This window comes from Podarcis liolepis (genome assembly GCF_965112155.1).
Source record: "Podarcis liolepis genome assembly, chromosome: 8".
Taxonomy (NCBI): Eukaryota; Metazoa; Chordata; class Lepidosauria; order Squamata; family Lacertidae; genus Podarcis; species Podarcis liolepis.
Window position 1 is genome coordinate 22,556,124 of NC_139560.1, and position 19,998 is coordinate 22,576,121.

The 19,998-nt window shown below is 41.0% G+C and overlaps 1 protein-coding gene across 21 annotated transcripts in view; it reads right to left on the bottom strand.

The window, feature by feature from the left end:
• The window catches only part of RIMS2 (regulating synaptic membrane exocytosis 2), a 349,035-nt gene that overhangs the window by 250,933 nt on the left and 78,104 nt on the right, over window positions 1-19,998 (bottom strand). For all 21 annotated transcript variants that reach the window (XM_083516456.1, XM_083516462.1, XM_083516453.1 and 18 more), the window contains one exon: window positions 11,540-11,808. In XM_083516456.1, the coding sequence (XP_083372582.1) occupies window positions 11,540-11,808 (269 nt within the window). The remainder of the gene's footprint in view (window positions 1-11,539; window positions 11,809-19,998) is intronic.

The following is a 19,998-nucleotide window of genomic DNA, read 5'->3' on the forward strand; positions in this document are numbered from 1 at the left end:
GATGTTTGCCTGCTTCAGGATTAGCAAGGTCTTGCTGAAGTTATAAATGGTAGGCAATAATGGCTTGTCATGAGCAGCCTTTGCAAAACTGGAAATGCTATCCTTTTTTCTTTGCCAAGACTGAATAGCTAGAAACACATATTATCCTCTATTTAATCTTGCAAGCACTTAAAATACAGTATTTATCAACTTGACTGCACAGTTTCATCAAAACAATTTTAGGGAAATTTTGCTTCTGAAACACATATTAACTGGTCTCCTGTTTGTAACTGTTTAGGAAAGAACTACCGGTAGTTGTTTGCTAGGCTTTATAATATTCCATTTTGCCCTGAGGGCTCTATGGAGCTATGTGGCATGATATCTGCCTCCATTCTGAACTCCCTCTCCCCTCACCCATCTGCACTACTCAAGTGTTCTCATCTTGTCTAATATAAGACTACAACTTCTCTTTTTTGTAAAGCACACGACACTGCTAGTATTTAATATATATTAAATAGTAGCAATACAACAGGAAGGCAAAGAAAATAGTTTAATTCTGAACACTTCAAGTTAATTAAACCTTTTGGAGACTAAGTGAAAAATGGAAGTTCCACTCCTAGTTCTGCTTTAAAAATTGATGTGAAAAACATATGACTGAGGCATCCTCCAGGTTTAGGATACCAAACTGATATCTCATTCACCATCTGTCAAATTCCAATTAAGGCAATCTATTCTCACCAGATTTTTTCCCCTCTCTCAAGCTTAATTTGATTCATGATAGTTATGAGTCTTCCTTTCACCTTTATATTTCCTGACTCACTTCCATCATAAATGTAAAGCTTGCCATTTTTTGTGTTTCCTCCCAAGCTTGATTTGTTTTTCAACAAATTGTTGTTTGACCCTGGAAAGATTAGCAGTTCTCACATGGCCATGCATGGTAATCTGGCATGTATGCAGTTCCCACTTTATGAATACAATGTGTTCCCTGGAAATCACTTGTTAGGCGAAAATTCACATAATGAGTCAATGATTTCTGTTCTCATAACAAGTCAACAATTTCCATTGAATCCTATAGGAAAATTTATAATGCGTTCCTGAACACGGAAACTGCAGTGCATATAGCAATGTTTGGATTCCCTGTGTTCAGATAAGTGAATAGTCTCATAGCACGCATTCATAGAGTGGGACCAGCATATATGTTATATCTATCTATCTGTCTATCTTGCATTCTTTGTATTCCTAGTAAGTTATGAAGCTTTCCAGAGGGCATTGGATAAGTCACTGGATGCATTCATAGGTAAACCCTGGTTTATCATTGTAAGAATGAGTTGCAGTGAGCCTCTGGCTCATGTGCACAAACACACACATACACACCTTCTCCTTTGCTAGCACAGCTGCAAGAAACACATAAGCTTTCATTCTTGTTTTAGATTAGCCATGATTTAGCCATTTTTAACTATGAATAATCTTAACTACAACTAAATGAAAGAACCTAGCTTTATAAACCATGATACTGGTTTGTTTTTACATGTCATAGTTAAGACTGATCACAGTTTGTCTACATTCAGATGTCAGGACAGGTTGTGGTTAATCTGAAATTGAAGCAAAATTTGCTAGATTCCACCTTGTGGACACATGGAAGGAAGGAAGGAAGGAAGGAAGGAAGGAAGGAAGGAAGGAAGGAAGGAAGGGAGTATGCTAGATCAAGACTAGCTGCAGCTCACTATCATAACACTAAACCATGTTTTAGCATTACATCCAAAAGAGACCACCATCTCTTAATCTTGTATATAAGAGAAACTAAAGTCCTGCTCTCTCTCTCTCTCTGTTATTTAAAGGTGCTCCATAATGCTCCATGCAAGAAGTAATGAAATATTATTTTTGTTCTGTCTCCATTTATTATTTACATTAGCTGCTTTTTTGTTATTTGTTCAACTATAGAGATAGTGACTCTGCATGTGATGTGTATATTTAAAATGAGCCAGAAAGATAGGTAAGCTATTTGGCTCTGAGACAAGAACAGACTGACAAAGCATGTTGTGACTATCAGGAACCAAGAGTCCAAAATCCTCATTTAGGAAAAGAAATATCTATATTTAGTTCTATATCACTCAAGAGGTTATTTTTAACACAATAAATTATCGGTTAACAGTTCATCATCCACAGCTAGGTGGACAAAATGATACAAGGAATGATTGAAGCCAAAACCATTATTTATATCCATTTCATTTAAGTTTATTTGTGGGTTCCTCAAACCTTTTGCTCATTCCTGCTTTTCTTTTGATTCTTTTACCTTCCAGATTCTGAGCTTCTCTTTCTTATTTTTCTATAATCTGCATTCCCTGTGTGAATTAGTGCTTCTTTATACCTTATAGAATCTAGAAGTTTAGAACAAATGAATACAACAATCTAACTTTCAATCTACTGATCACAGGCAGTACTAAATTCCAAGTTTACATTGTATACTATACCAAATTAAAGTCCTTCATAATGACAAGAAGAGAAATAGAATTGTAGAGATTGAAGGGATCTCAAGAGTCATCTAATCCCACCCCCTGCAATGCAGTAATCACAGCTAAAACATTCATGATATCCAATCTCTGCTTAAAAACTTCCAAGGAAGGTGAGTCCAGCATCTAGTGGGAGTCTGTTCCACTGTCAGAAAGCTCCTACTGTCAGAAAGTTCTTCCTGGTGTTTAGTCAGAATCCCATTTGTTGTACTTTGAATCTAGCCTCCAGAGGAGGAGAAAACAATCTTACTCCATATGTGACAGCCCTTTAGATATTTGAAGATGGCTTTCATTATCTAGTCTCAGTTTCTTCTTTACCAGGCTAAACATATCCAATTCCCTCAACCGTTCCTCATAAGGATTGGTTTCCACACCCTTGATTGTCTTTGACACCCTCCTCTGCACATGTTCCAACTTGTCAATATCCTTCTTAAAATGTGGTGCCCAGAACTGGACACAGTACCCCAGGTAGGGTCTGCCCAAGGCAAAATGTTGTTGTTTAGTCGTTTAGTCATGTCCGACTCTTCATGACCCCATGGACCACAGCATGCCAGGCACTTCTGTCTTCCACTGTCTCCTGCAGTTTGGTCAGACTCTTGCTGGTAGCTTCGAGAACACTATCCAACCATCTCGTCCTCTGTCGTCCCCTTCTCCTTGTGCCCTCAAATCTTTCCCAACATCAGGGTCTTTTCCAGGGAGTCTTCTCTTCTCATGAGGTGGCCAAAGTATTGGAGCCTCAGCTTCAGGATCTGTCCTTCCAGTGAGCACTCAGGGCTGATTTCCTTAAAAATGGATAGGTTTGATCTTCTTGCAGTCCATGGGACTCTCAAGAGTCTCCTCCAGCACCATAATTCAAAAGCATCAATTCTTTGGCGATCAGCCTTCTTTATGGTCCAGCTCTCACTTCCATACATCACTACTGGGAAAACCATAGCTTTAACTATACAGACCTTTGTTGGCAAGGTGATGTCTCTGCTTTTTAAGATGCTGTTTAGGTTTGTCATTGCTTTTCTCCCAAGAAGCAGGCATCTTTTAATTTTGTGACTGCTGTCACCATCTGCACTGATCATGGAGCCCAAGAAAGTAAAATCTCTCACTGCCTCCATTTCCCCTTCCATGAAGGGGAAGGCAAAATAGAAGGATACTATTACTTCCCTTGACCAGGACATTATACTTCTGTTAATGCAGCCAAAAATAGCATAGGCTTTTTTTGCTGCTGCATCACACTGTTGTGACTCATTGTAACCTTGTGGTCTTCCCACGAGTACTACTAGCAATCCAGGTGTCCCCTATGTTACATTGGTGCAGCTTGTTATTTGTCCCTATTGAAATTCATTTTGCTAGTTTGGCTCAGTTCTCCAATCTGTTAAGGTCATCTTCAATCACAATTCTGTTCTCAGTAGCAACTGGCTGCCCCTCCCAGTTTGGTGTCATCTGAGAATCTGATGAGCTTCCCCTTAATATCTTCATCCAAATCATTTATAAAGATGTTGAACAACAGGTCTAGGACAGAAGCCTGTGGCACCCCACTTGTCACTTTTTTCCAGGTTGACATCTGTTCCACAAGGCTCTGAGATTACATCCACAATCTCCTTTAGTATCCTTGGGTGCAGGTATCATCAGGCCCTGGAGATCTGAATCCATTATAAATTGCTCGATGTTCCATGACCACCTCTGTTCTTATAATGGGCTGCAGCTCCCTCCTTGCATTGTTTATTCTGTTATCACCATGTTGGGCACTACTTTCCTTTTGGCTCAAGACAGAGGCAAAGTAGGTGTTGAGCAGTTCTGCCTTCTGTCTTGTTGCCCAATAGCATTTCTCCATTTTCTCGACACAAGGGACCTACTACTTGCTTGTTCTTCCTCTTGCTTCAAACATATCCAAAGAAACCTTTTATTTATTTATTATTATTATTATTATTATTATTATTATTATTATTATTATTATCATCCTCTCTTGCAAGCCTGAGTTCATTCTGAGCTTTGACCTGCCTGACCTTCTCTGTGCAAATGTTGGCTATTTGTGTATACTCTTCACTTTGTAATTTCTCCTTTCTTCCATTTCTTATACATTCCCTGCTTAAATCTCAGCTCCTCTGTAAGCTCCTTTCGTAGCCACAGTAGTTTCTCTAGGCTGGCTCTTGTGTTGCCATCCTCTGGACCTCTTATGGAGGAGGCACATGAAAAAGGGCCTCAGGTGATGATCTTGGGATCATGGAACAGAACTTTCTCACCCACCCCTTCCCTCTGCAGTCTCCTAGGCTTACTGAAAAGCTAGGGAGTCCATTGTAAAGGCATAGGATATAATGTGAGGGGATTCAGATGAAAGGGAGAGGTGGTTAACTCTCTCTGTGCCCCCCCATGTGAATGAAGGAGCAACTTCTAGTGCAATGCTATGCATGTCCACTCAGAATTAAATCCCACTGAATTTACAAGGCTTACTCCCAGGCGGAGATACAATTGCAGCTTTCGAATCCAAGCCAATTTATTATCTATGTAGGATGAATTGATAAAATTACTTGCAAATCATACTCACTTCCAGCTATAATCATCACATTAGCACATAGGTGGAATCTGACAACAGCATTTCCCCTTAAAACAATTAAGATTCAGAAGTACTCTGCAACTTTCAAGTCTTTCTGGTGTCTAGAACAAAGCAGTGTTTGTTTTGTACATGCTGAGTATGGAATCAGTACCTGCTGCTTGGCTACTGTAGCATGTAACTGAATTCAGGAAGGACAGCTGTAGCACCATAGAGAATGAAAAGGGTCCATTGCCAAAACTTTGCCCAGGAAAGGTTCCCTTGCAGCATATTCTGGGTGCAATAATATCTATTCATGTTATTTCATATTCTAATGATTGGGAAGTTGTGACCTTGATTCGTAAGTCAAACTGTTTAGGCAGTAGTCAATCTGCAAATGATGCAATTATGATACGTCTTTGTATATTGCACTGCCAGAGTGATATTTAAGGTAAGATATATTTCTCCCAACATAATTTTCAAAGCAACAAAAGTAGTTCTGACAGTACTCAGAAACAGATATTTTTATTTCTCATTAATTTAAAACAACTAGACTTAGAATAAATTCATATATGCATTTTCATATGTGACGTGTATAACCTGCAAGTGTGAAGCATCACTTACCAGATGACAAAGCAAGTTTTGATGTTGTCCAGTATCACACGTTATTTTTCAAAGAGTGATTTCACACATTCTTTTTCAAATTACTGCATGTTGTGTGGTAATATATGGGTGAATCTTTGCACAGTGTGGTACAACACAGTTTTTAACATCAATGATCCTGCTATGATGGATATATTGTACTGTAATACCTTAAAAATAATGGAGCAGGAAGAAACTGCAGACGGTAGTGACAAAGAAACCAAGTGACACTCTTGCTTGGGTGTGGTTCTTTGCAGGGCATGCCAAAAACTCCATCCATTAACACCTTCCCCCAGGCAGGGAGAGCAGTCTGCAATCAAACTGTCCCATAGTGGGATCCACAAGTCAATCCCCCACCGTCATCCGTTAAGGAGAAGGCTCTTGGAAGGTGAGGGGTGCAAGTTCTGCCTAGTTCAGACATAAAACTAAACTATAATTGCCTAGCTTAACTCTGGTTTGTTTGTATGTCCAAACTTGATCAGACTCATTAATTATAGGTTGTTTGGGACCCACATATGACAGTTCAAAGTTAGTTTGTGAATCTCAGCTACTCACAACATCCAAACCCAATATTTTGGTTTTATCTTAGTTTGTTGTGTCATTCTGCTCCTTCAAGCCTCTCATATCCACCCATTCATTGACACACTTCCTCTTAAAACTTGTTTCTGTAACAATGTACCACCCCACCACCCCTTTATACCATATGAACCCAAGTTATTGCTAACATGTGTTCTGTAAATGTTAGTTCTGAAAATAAAAAAACGTGCCTTTACTGAAAGAGTGGCCCCAGTCATGGGAAGGGTTGGAAGGAAAGGATTAACGAAGATGGCCAGTTTCAATGAAAGTACCTTGAAACAGGATACAGCGGGGGGGGGGCCTTCAGATGTTAAGGAGATAAAGAACTACATAACGTTTAGAAGACATCTGAACGTTTAGAAGACATCTGAAGGCAGCCCTGTATCAGGACGCTTTTAATGTTTGATATTTTATTATGTTTTATATATGCTGTAAGCTGCACAGAGTGGCCGGGGAAACCCAGCCAGATGGGCGGGGTATAAATAATAAAATTATTAATATTATTATTTGCTCAAGTGTGTGCCAAGAATCCCCAACAATTTCCACAGAGGAAAGCATGTGTTCCTTGCTGCTTTTCTGTAGCCCACTAATAGTGATAATAGTAAGGAAACAGTGGTGCTGTGCCAATCCTCAGGCACCACAAAAACCTTAAATGTAGCAGCTAGATAGTCACAAGGCGAGAAAGTTAACAAATATTGTTTGAATGTCTGTGAGTGGGATCGTAATTTATTCAATCAACCATGTTTTAAAACAATTTATTTCTTTAGATAGTTGTTTTGTTATTATGTTGTGCTTTTCGCTGTTGTACCTATGTTTAGGTTCTGGGCTGAAGGCTTGGTTGCTTCATTCTTGTTGGCTTATCAATATTTGTGATGGTACTGTATTGTATACTATTATTTCATGGAAACTTTTACTTTTAAAGGTGGCACATAAATATTTTAATTGATAATAATAAATGAACTATGGCTTATAGTTATATCCAAACCAAGCCTTGGCTTCATATAATGAAAAGTCCATGTATGTGAAACCATCTCTATAAACATTCAAAAAGAAAAATATCAGGGATAATATTCCAGTGGTACCTTGGTTTTTGAACAGCTTAGTTCTCGAACAACTTGGAACCTGAATGCTGCAAACCTGGAAGTAAGTGTTCCGGTTTGCGAACTTTTTTCGGAAGCTGAACATGCTCCATTTTGAGTGTTACGCTTCTGATTTGAGTGCCACACTTCCATTCTGAGTGCCACGCTGATTGATTGTGTGACTGTTGAAATGGATAAAAGCTGGAAAGCCAAGAGCAACAGTAGAGGTAAATTGTTAAGTTGTTGTTTTCGTAGTTGTTTTTAAAAGTGTAGAATGGATTGATCCATTTTGCATTACTTTATATGGGAAAGTGTGCCTTGGTTTTGGAACAGACTTCTGGAACAGATTAAGTATGAGAACCAAGGTACCACTGTATAGGGAAATATTGGTACCTAGACAGCGTCTTAAAAAGGAGACACATCACCTTGCCGACAAAGGTTCGTATAGTTAAAGCTATGGTTTTCCCAGTAGTGATGTGTGGAAGTGGGAGCTGGACCATAAAGAAGGCTGATCGCCAAAGAATTGATGCTTTTGAATTATGGTGCTGGAGGAGACTCTTGAGAGTCCCAAGGACTGCAAGAAGATCAAACCTATCCATTTTTAAGGAAATCAGCCCTGAGTGCTCACTGGAAGGACAGATCCTGAAGCTGAGACTCCAATACTTTGGCCATCTCATGAGAAGAGAAGACTCCCTGGAAAAGACCCTGATGTTGGGAAAGATTGAGGGCACAAGGAGAAGGGGACAACAGAGGACGAGATGGTTGGATAGTGTTATCGAAGCTACCAGCATGAGTCTGACCAAACTGTGGGAGACAGTGGAAGACAGGAGTACCTGGTGTGCTCTGGTCCATGGGGTCACAAAGAGTCGGACACGACTAAATAACAACAAATTTTACATTACAAAGGATCCTGAACTTTTTCCCATCATTGTAATTCAGATTTTACCCTATAAGTATCCAATGTGATATCCTCTAGATCGTGTTGGACTACAGCTTCCATCACCCACAGCCAGTATAGCCAATTGTTAGAGAATATAGATGTGAAGAGTATAACATCTGCAGAGCCAAGGGTTAGCCACCCCTGCCTGCATCACACCGATCAGGTTGTTCTTCTGCAAATTTGTAAGCCATGGTCAGTTTCAAGTTATCAGGATATAGCTTTCCATTCTCATATTTATAATAATATTTATATACTACCCTCTCATAAAAAGTATCAAAGCACTGTAGCAATATAATAAGAAAATCATTAAAAGCAGTATGGAGCAATCATTCAAAATTTTAAACTGCATAGGCTTGTCATCATAAAAAAAAGTCTTCAGAGACACCCAAAAATCAGAAGCAAGGACACCTGTCAAATCTCTGCTGGAAGATTGTTTCACAGACTAGCGACGCTAAATGCCATGTAGCTCCTTGGGTGACCTTGGGCCAGTGACTGCCTCTCAAGCTAACCTACCTCACAGGGTTGTTGTGGGGGTTGAATGAGGAGGGATTGAACCACCCACACCCCCTTGGAGAAAAGGTGGCATATGAATGCAATATTTAAATAAATAAACACAAGGGACAACTAAAAGCACTAGGGAGTTAAGAAAAGTGGCTTAAAATCAGACTTTAATAATCTGGATAATTAGATAATAATTACTTGAATACACATTGCCTGTACAATCGGTTAATCCATTATCTAAATGTACTGGTTTATAAATTAAAGTTTTACTGATGTTGACCTTCCAGTCTAAAATAATCTCAATCCATTTTCCCATGTCAATCTCAGAGAGATCACTTGCTGACTTCTGTAACAAAGTAGAACCAAGCTGTAATTGTTAACAACTGTGTCTGTACAAAGGCATATTGAGATTTGTACCCAAGAGTATTAGGAAGGTCTTAAGCAAATATTGTTGGTTTCTCCCCACAACAGTTCTGTGGTCTCAGTCTCCCTACAATAGTTGAGCCAAAGCACTTAGAATTATACCCTTGACAGCTCCGCAGTCTCTCTTGTAAAAATGAAGAGCCCACAAGATTCCATCTTCTGTACATATTTAAGAAAAATATTAGCTATGAATAGTATTGTGCTATCACCCTTTAACAATGAATTCAGCTGCCAGACACCATGTTGTGTCTCTCAAGACAACAAATATAATTAAGGAGCACTTGTAGCCAATCAGTATTTGACCTGCCAATTTAAAATTGAGCAGAGGACAATGAGCAAAGAAGCAGTTCAATCTGGTAGGTTCTAGTAAGAAAGCTTGATTTGCTTACATTTTTCAAGAATTCTATTTCATGACCATCACAGTTAAAAAGGAACAAAAAAATTATCTAAGTCCACAATCCAAACCCCATTTATTCCAATGAATTCAATAGGACTTACCGGTAAGTCAAAGTAAACATAGTTAGAATTGCGTTAATAGCCAATCCAGATTTGAAAGGCTAGAAAGAGTTTGTTATTTTAAAGATAAAGTATCTAATTTAATAAAAGCTAAAAGTACAGTCAGCATTATTTATAAACTAGATGTAGAGCATGAGATATTTGCTTTCGTAGATTTTCACGGGTACAGGAATGCAGGTTTTGGTGTCTTCGGGTGTCTTCCCGTGTAAGAGTTGGGGTGTCTAGGCGACGTTTCGACGAGGTCTCACTCGTCATCTTCAGGCTGGTGCTTTCGGCTTCTTGTTACTGGAACAGAGCAGGATCTCAGTGTTTGAGTTCCTATAAATACTGTTGAGGGGGTGTGGTGTATAGCCTCCAACGTTCTGGGCAGAGAGGAAGTTCCCAGGTTAGTGTGCCTTTTCTTCTTTTGTTCCTTAATTACTTGAGGGATATCTTGAGTGATTTCTTGAGTGATATTCTGAGTACCACTTAGGTGGGTCATTAAGTGTGGATTAGTTGCTAAAGCTTTCGTGTCTTGACCTCTTGAGCTTGTGAAGAGTTTTTCTGAGAAGATGGCTGTACTGCACTTAGTTGTGCTCTGGTTTGGCTTCGTGTATAGGGGCGAGCTGTGGTTTTGTGCCCTGTGCCAGCCAGATCTGTGTAGGGATTGCAGGGGGGTGCAGCATCCGGAGGTGCCACTATGGTTTGGCTACTGGATGGTGTCTGTAATTTATCTGTGGAGAGGGTCTGGGTTTGGGTCTGGTGTGGTTGATCCAGTAACAAGAAGCCGAAAGCACCAGCCTGAAGATGACGAGTGAGACCTCGTCGAAACGTCGCCTAGACACCCCAACTCTTACACGGGAAGACACCCGAAGACACCAAAACCTGCATTCCTGTACCCGTGAAAATCTACGAAAGCAAAGAGCATGAGATAGTTCATATAGCCTACAGATGCCTATTTGAAGTCCAGAGAATTCAAATGACCATTCTAAAGGTTAAATTCTTTACATGTCTAGTCAAAAGTCCCACTGCGTTCAATGGGGCATACTCCCAAGTAAGTGGATACAGAATTTCAACACTATTGTGCCATCAACTTAGTAGCAAATGAATAGCACTGACCACAATGGGACTCATTTCTTAGTAAACATGCATAGGATTCTGCTGCAAGTCATCATATCAGCATAGGTAAATTTGTAAATGAGCTGGAAACAGTAGTAAAGTTCAAGAAACAATGAGAAAATTCACTAGGCTTTTCAACTTGTATGATTCCTAGACACATATACCAATATTTTAATAGGGCTTAGAGGTATTTTCCACCAGTGTGAAATATATTAATGTAAGAAGAAGACCACTAAGAAATAAGTGCAGAATATTCATAAACTACAGTTTGAGAAAAAATAATTTAAATTGTACCCAACTAAAATATGCAGATTAGCAGTCCCCTTTGAGCAGTTAATGTATTTCTGATTTAGGCCTCAGATGTATAAAATCCATTCTCTCAGCACATACACAGATGTAGAAAGAGAGATAAATCTCTGACATTTTGAACTAGTGAAAATTCCAATTTTTATGCATCTTTTATCTAATTTATGCTGCAGAATTAATGGCCTAACTTTGGGCTTTTTTCATTCCACAAAGGCAAAATGGAGCCCTTCCTAATTTACAGAAAAGTGTATGCTCACTTACAAAATCATCCCAATATAAATGGTAAGGAAATAATAATGCAGACCTTGCAGACTTCTGAAAATAAATGCTTCTTTATATTCTGCTTAGATGACACAACTTATTAAACATGAAAAAGAAATGCAAAGATAATATGACTCATAAACATGTGACGACTCCTTTTTTGAAGTATAATGAGCCAATTCCTTACCTGTCTGCCGTGTCACCTGCTCCCTTCCCTCCTGAGCCGTTTATGGAGTCTTGCCTTGTGAGCCCTTGAGATCTACCTCGTTCCAACCCTGATATGGATTGCTCATGCAGCTTTGCTTTTTTCTCCTGAGGTGCTTCTTCGTTACGCAGCCCTCTAAAAACTTCTTGATCAGGCTTCTGCGGTGTATTTGTTCCACTATTATAAAACCAGGCTCCGGATTTTGTGAGGATTTCTTGTTGTTTTCGGCACGAGTTACATACCCACATTACCTATATATAAAGTAAGAGAGGAAATGTGTATTAGTTTCCCAGAAGGTGGAAAACAAAGGCTATTTCACACTAAATATGTGCCAAATATAGGCCTAGTTATCAGAAACAGCCTCTTAAACACCACTTCCTCATAATAGTCATTACAATTTTAACAAAAATATATAGGAAAATAATTTAACCCAGAAGTTTTGCAGTGTGTTTAATCATATTTTAGATCACACACAGGTGCGTCTTAGTCCATCAATAAAATAACAAGTGTTTTTACAACAGTGCAATCACATGCATGCTCACTAAGTAGAAACATGCTATTTTCTATTTCTTTCTCAGAACTGGCACTCTGCCTAACCTTAATGGCTCACAACATAGTATCCCACTGATCAGACAAGCAGCAGGCCTGGGGTAGGCGGGGCTCCAGTGCCCTTTCCATCACTCTCAGCTGTTCCCCAATTAGCTGAACAGCACAAGGGGAAATGTAGGCCACTATTAAGCTTTGGAAAAAACTTAATAGCAGCATGGAGCCAATCATCATGGGAATCACAGGGGAGAGAAGCTTTAGCCAGCTGAGGAAGAGTTAACCAGCAGGGGTGGAAGGGCTGGGAAGTATAGAGTGTGAAGTGAATGTGTACGCGCGCGTGCTCTCTCTCTCTCTCTCTCTCTCTCTCTCTCTCTCTCTCTCTCTCACACTCTCTCACACACACACACACACACACACACGAAGAAACTTCACTGAGAGATGGTGGACTCTCCTTCCTTGGATATTTTTAAGCAGAGGATGGGTGGCCTTCTGTCATGTATGAGCTAGTCACAGAGATTCCTGCATTGCAGGGGGTTAGACTTGACGACCCTGAGGGTCCCTTCCAACTCTATAATTCTATTATTCAAGACACACACAGTTGGGAGGGGGAATTCTAACCAGCAAAGTCAGAAGGAAATGAAACGCAGGAAGTATTTATGGTCACTCTTAATAACCTAATCATCACAGTCTGTACTTTCTACGTTTCATTTCCTTCTGACAGTTTGTAATTCCACCCTCGACTGTGTCTGTGTGTGTTTGAGTTACACACCTGTAACTCAAAATAATACTTCTGATGCAACTGATAGACTGTAGTCTATGAAAGTTTATACTATAATAAAGTTGTTAGGGTGTTTCCAGGTTGGAATGGCATATCACAAATGGGTCATTGACAACGGGGCCTGGCATTTTGATGCCAAAAACATTGTGTGGACACTGAAGCCAGTAGGAGAACACTTCACTCTCCCAGGACATTCAATACAGGATCTCAAAGCAGCTGTCTCATTACAAAAGAATTTCAGAAACAGACTTGAAAGAGAAGTTGCTGAATTACAACTTATTACTAAAACTGAAAACTATGGAGAGACCTGGTCTGAACAGAGATATTGGATTCTTGTCTCATTACATGCTAAAGCTATTTTTGGTCATCTGCATAGTATCACTTGTCTTTTCCTGTAGGACTAATTGCAGTTGTTAACAGTCGTCATAAGAAGAGTTTGGATTTGGATTTGATAACAGTTGTTATGAGTTTGACCAAGCTGTGGGAGGCAGTGGAAGACAGGAATGGGGTCACGAAGAGTCGGACATGACTAAACAACAACAACAGTCGTCAACAGGTTTACCACACCCATTGAGTCAATCACCCATCTCCTACTACCCTTCTGAGGAAAACCCCAACCCACCCTCCCACTATATATAAGGGTCTGGTGACTTCTGCCTCAGTGTATCTGAAGAAATGTACATGCACACAAAAGCTTATACCCAGAACAAACTTAGTTGATCTCTAAGGTGCTACTGGACAATTTTTTTCAACAAGATTCTCTGCTGTTTTTTTCTGCAGCAGATTAACACAGCTAATGCCTCTGGAAATTCATTGTGTACATTCATGCAGTCTTTGCCTCCTGATATTAAAGAGTAATGGATAATGTGCTTCATTGGATAATCCTATGTGTTCTATTGGATTTTTAAAACAACAGCAACATAGGATTTGTGAATGTATGCTGTACATGAAATGTTCATTAAATGTTTAGAAGCACTACAGGCAACTAGAGCATACTTCTACAGTCCCACTATGCAATTTGTTCATACACTTTGTCAAGCATGGGCATAAGCCCAGTTTCTCTTTATTCCCTCTGTGAGGCATTAAAGTTTATCTCACATACCCACATGAAGCTGCAAAGCACACTATAGCCACATTTTTACTTTGTATAACCTTCCCACAAATCCATCCAGCACTAGTGGAAGAATGGTGAGCTCTACATAATATAGGCGAATATTGGAACGGATGTATAGTTGTGCAGCTTGCTTTTATTTTTTTGCTTATTTTTAGTGGAGGGAGAATAAATGCAAACTCTTAAGAGCTGGAAAAAGTTGGACACACAAATTTTATGTCTTGGCTGAACAGCATCACTTACACCTGTGAATATGCTTTTCAATTTCACTTCTATCAAATGCAGGGTAACAAAACCAACAGGACTCTTCAACAGTATTGTGAGAGTGAAAAAATGAAAGAGATGTCAAATGAAACAAACAAAATGTGTGAAATAGAGAACAATTTTTAAAAGGAAAGTTAAGTCCCTCTGTTGTTCATCTGTTTTTTAAATATGAAGTTGTTTTAAATAAGGTAGATAAGCAATTGCATGCTGGAACTACACAGCATACAAAGAAGAACCAGGGAACTAAAGAACACCTGGTGATTCATGTAGGACAATCTTACTTGGCCATGAGCAATCGCCAAAGAAGAAGAAGATTATAGATCCATTTCAACCTAGCTTCAACTTGACTGCAAGTTCAACTGTTTAGTTGGCATTCATCTCAAGAGAGAGACAATGGAAGCGTGTGCCATTGGGGATAAAAGCAAACCGCTGGAGAGTTGCAGTGCCTACTGAGATTGTAGAGACTTGGAATAGATACTGGGGCAGATGAAGGTATTCAGTTTTGCTGTTACAAATGCACCATGGCTTTTCCTCTCCCTGCACTTCTCTCAGTGGTCATTTCTTTTCTGGTCACTGCTGTGGATCCACAATCTGACTGTGTCTCCAGGCACTGTGGTCACCTGCAAGGGATTCCCATACAGCAGGGTTAACGTTGCCAACCTTCATGTCACGTTAGCAGACATCTTTATAAAACATAGTTGGTCTGCCAATCCTTGGGGATCCTACCATTTTCCATTTTGTGCAAACATGCTGGGGATGTGGGCTTGGGAGAGCACATCTTTGTTTTTGAATTCTGTCCTGCCATGTGATGCCCCAAATCTTCCTGATGCAGCGCATGTGGAAAGCATTGAGGCGTTGGTTCTGGTGGGTGTAAGTTGCCCACGACTCACTTCCATAAAGCAGCATGCTCAACATGCAAGCCTGGTAGACCTTCATCTTGGTATTGATAGTTAGCATCACATTCTCCCATACCTTTTGGGAGAGGTGAGCCATTGCCGTAGCTGCCTTACCAATATGCTTGTCTAACTTAGCGTCAACAGAAAGGTTGCTGGTTATGGTGGAACCTGGGTAGACAAAACTGTCCACCATCTCAAGCTTGTGGTCACCACTGCTGATGTGTGGAGTGCTGATGACATCCTGACCCAGGATGTTGGTCTTCATTAGGCTGGTGGTAAGGCCAGACTCCCTGCAGGTTTGGGTAAAATGAGTCAATAAGTCTCTGTAGAGCTTCCTCCGAGTGCATTGTCAAGGCTGTGTCATCTGCTAACAACATTTCTTGGATAAGGACCTGCAGCACTTTTGTAGCAGGTAGAACAGACCCGTCAGTCCTCGAATGAAAGTACATACTGTCTTCAGTCAAACTGGAGGCATATGAGAGCAACAGGGAGAAGAATATGCCAAAGAGAGTTGGGGTGAGAACACAGCCCTGTTTCAAAGTGCTCTTTATAGAGAAGGTGCCTGAGAATGATGCTTACTTTCAGAGTCAGACACCTATGTGGGATGGCGCACCCCATGCACCACAAGCCAGCATGGGACATGGAGGCAAGGTGTTTTCCCAGGCTGCTGCGACACCAGAAACTGGCCTCTCGCCAGCCTGGGAAGTGGGTGCAAGCCTGCCCGACCTTTGGCCAATCATGAGTGGGCAGGCTACAGGACTGCCCAGGGGCAAGCATGAATGAAGCGAAAGGCTTCACTCTGGTCCACTGCTGGGATATTTAAACCCAGGCTGCCTCCACCACCTTGTCCGGCGATAAATTAACTTGTGAAGATTTTTTTGTGAAAGGAAGTCTATATATAATATAAAGAAATAAATGAATGGATAAAACACACAAAATTGTATGGAAAGAAAATTATTGTTGTTCATGTTATACATTTGCTGCCTTAAATTTAACTGTGTTATAGCTTTTTGTATTAAAGCAAAAAAAACCTGATTAAATTATAGTGCATATATAAATTTTAAAGAACCTATAATGTGGTCTGTTTTAAAAAGCAAACACCTCCTGCATGCATACACTTTGAAGCATTAAAATGTTATAGTAAAGAGAGGAAGCTATTCATGGCACAGGCTGGAGCACCACCTTGTGGCCAGTACTGGTATTGCTTTGTTCCTGGAGAATGCTGAAAGCCGGTTTCAATTCTTCCTTCATAACACACTTCCACAGCCTTCTCTTGCAGTGTTGGGAACAAGGATCCATGACACAAGACATGTGTGACTCCAGCATTGTGACCTTCTACAAGAACAAAGGTGACCACCAAGACTGCAACAACAACAGTGGGATCTCCCTGCTGAGTACTGTGGGGAAAGCCTTTGCCAGTGTAGTTTTCAACAGATTATAGCCACTTGCTGACAGGGTCTGCCTTGAGTCACAATGCAGCTCTAGAGCTCAGAGGTCAACAGTCAACATGATATTCTCACTGCACCAGCTGCAGGAAAAATGTTGAGAAGAGAGACACACCTTGTTTGTTGCCTTCATAGACCTGATGAAGGCCTTTGACCTCATCAGCTGAAAAGTATTATTTACAATGCTCAAGAAGCTAAGCTTCACAAGGTGATTGTGTCCTTCCACAAGAACATGTGCAACACCATCTAACATGATGGCTAATCCTCAGACATCTTTCCTATAAAGAGCGGTGGGGAAAGGGGCTGTGTTCCTGCTCCAACCCTCTTTGGCATGTTTTCCCCCCTGATGCTCTCATATGCTTTCAGCTCAACTGAAAAATGCATGGACATCCATACAAGGAGCGACAGGAGTCTGTTCAGCCTGGTACATCTCTGTGCCAAGACAAAAGTCCAATGAGTCCTTATCCAAGAGATGTTGTTTGCAGATGACACAGCCTTGACAGTGCACTCCAAGAAAGTGCAGCGAGTCTACAGAGACTCACTGACCATTTTGCCCAAGCCTGCAGGGAGTTTGGCCTTACTATCAGTATGACAAAGACCAACATCTTGGATCAGGATGGTGCAAATACCCCACACACTTGAGGTGGTGGACAATTTTGTCTACCTGGGTTCCACCACAACCAGCAATTTCTCCATCAACACTGAGCTGGGTAAGCATAGAATCATAGAATCATAGTTGGAATAGACCATAAGGGCCATCGAGTCCAACCCCCTGCCAAGCAGGAAACACCATCAGAGCACTCCTGACATATGGTTGTCAAGCCTCTGCTTAAAGACCTCCAAAGAAGGAGACTCCACCACACTCCTTGGCAGCAAATTCCACTGTCGAACAGCTCTTACTGTCAGGAAGTTCTTTCTAATGTTTAGGTGGAATCCTCTTTCTTGTAGTTTGGTTCCATTGCTCTGTGTCCGCTTCTCTGGAGCAGCAGAAAACAACCTTTCTCCCTCCTCTATATGACATCCTTTTATATATTTGAACATGGCTATCATATCACCCCTTAACCTCCTCTTCTCCAGGCTAAACATGCCCAGCTCCCTTAGCCATTCCTCATAAGGCATCGTTTCCAGGCCTTTGACCATTTTGGTTGCCCTCCTCTGGACACGTTCCAGTTTGTCAGTGTCCTTCTTGAACTGTGGTGCCCAGAACTGGACACAGTACTCCAGGTGAGGTCTGACCAGAGCAGAATACAGTGGCACTATTACTTCCCTTGATCTAGATGCTATACTCCTATTGATGCAGCCCAGAGTTGCATTGGCTTTTTTAGCTGCCGCGTCACACTGTTGGCTCATGTCAAGTTTGTGGTCAACCAAGACTCCTAGATCCTTTTCACATGTACTGCTCTCAAGCCAGGTGTCCCCCATCTTGTATTTGTGCCTCTCATTTTTTTTGCCCAAGTGCAATACTTTACATTTCTCCCTGTTAAAGTTCATCTTGTTTGTTTTGGCCCAGTTCTCTAATCTGTCAAGGTTGTTTTGAAGTGTGATCCTGTCCTCTGGGGTGTTAGCCACCACCCCCCAGTTTGGTGTCATCTGCAAATTTGATCAGGATGCCCTTGAGTCCATCGTCCAAGTCGTTGATAAAGATGTTGAATAAGACCGGGCCCAAGACAGAACCCTGTGGCACCCCACTAGTCACTCTTCTCCAGGATGAAGAGGAACCATTGATGAGCACCCTATGGGTTCGGTCAGTCAGCCAGTTACAAATCCACTGAGTGGTAGCATAGTCAAGACCGCATTTTACCAGCTTCTTTACAAGAATATCATGGGGCACCTTGTCGAATGCCTTGCTGAAATCAAGGTAGGCTACATCCACTGCGTTCCCTTCATCTACCAGGCTTGTAATTCTGTCAAAAAACGAGATCAGGTTAGTCTGACATGACTTATTTTTCAGAAATCCATGCTGACTATTGGTGATCACAGCATTCTTTTCTAGGTGCTCACAGACTGTTTGCTTAATGATCTGCTCCAGAATCTTCCCTGGTATTGATGCCAGACTGACTGGGCGATAATTATTTGGGTCCTCTCTTTTCCCCTTTTTGAAAATAGGGACAACATTTGCCCTCCTCCAGTCTGCCGGGACTTCGCCTGTTCTCCAGGAATTCTCAAAGATGACTGCCAGTGGTTCTGAGATCACATCTGCCAGTTCTTTTAATACTCTTGGATGCAGTTCATCTGGCCCTGGAGACTTGAATACATCTAAACTAGCCAAGTATTCTTGTACTATCTCCTTAGTTATTCTGGGCTGTGTTTCCTCTGCTGAATCATTTGCTCCAAATTCTTCAGGTCGGGCATTGTTTTCTTTATCGGAGAAGACTGAGGCAAAGAAGGCATTGAGGAGTTCAGCCCTTTCTGTGTCCCCTGTTTGCATTTCACCATCTTCTCCTCTGAGTGACCCGACTGTTTCTTTGTTCTTCCTTTTGCTACGGACATACCCATAAAAGCCTTTTTTGTTGCTTTTAACCTCTCTAGCAAGCCTGAGTTCATTCTGTGCTTTAGCTTTTCTGACTTTGTGTCTACATGTGCTGGCTATTTGTTTGAATTCCTCTTTGGTGGTTTCCCCCCTTTTCCATTTTTTGTACACATCCTTTTTTAATCTTAACTCAGTTAAAAGTTATTTAGATAGCCACTCTGGCTTCTTTAGGCACCTTCCATGTTTCCGTCTCATTGGTATTGCCTGAAGTTGTGCTTTTACTATCTCCCTCTTAACAAACTCCCAGCCACCATGAACTCCCTTTCCTTTTAGTATTACTGTCCATGAGATCTCACCCAGCACTTCCCTAAGTTTTATGAAGTCCGCTTTCTTAAAGTCAAGAAATTGAGTCCTAGTATGCTTGGCTGCTCCTTTCCGCTGTATAGTAAACTTCAGAAGAGCATGATCACTCGCGCCTAATGATCCTTCCACTTCTAACCCACTAACCAGGTCATCAACATTGGTTAGGACCAGATCTAAAATGGCTGTTCCTCTTGTTGCTTCTCCCACTTTCTGGACAATGAAGTTGTCTGCAAGGCCAGTGAGGAATCTGTTTGACTTTTGCTCTTGGCTGAGTTTGACATCCAACAAATATCCGGGTAATTGAAGTCCCCCATTACTACTATCTCCCTTCCTTTTGCATGCTTGGCCATCTGTTCCAGGAAGGCATCATCTATGTCCTCCGTTTGGCTTGGGGATCTATAGTAAACTCCCACAATGAGGTCTCTGTTATTCTTCTCTCCCTTAATTTTGACCCAAATGCTCCCACTTTGGCTTTGAGGTTCTAAATCTTGGATACAAGGTGCATATTGTCAAGGCACCTAGGACAACAACCAATACCAATATGAAGGTCTACCACACTTGCATGTTG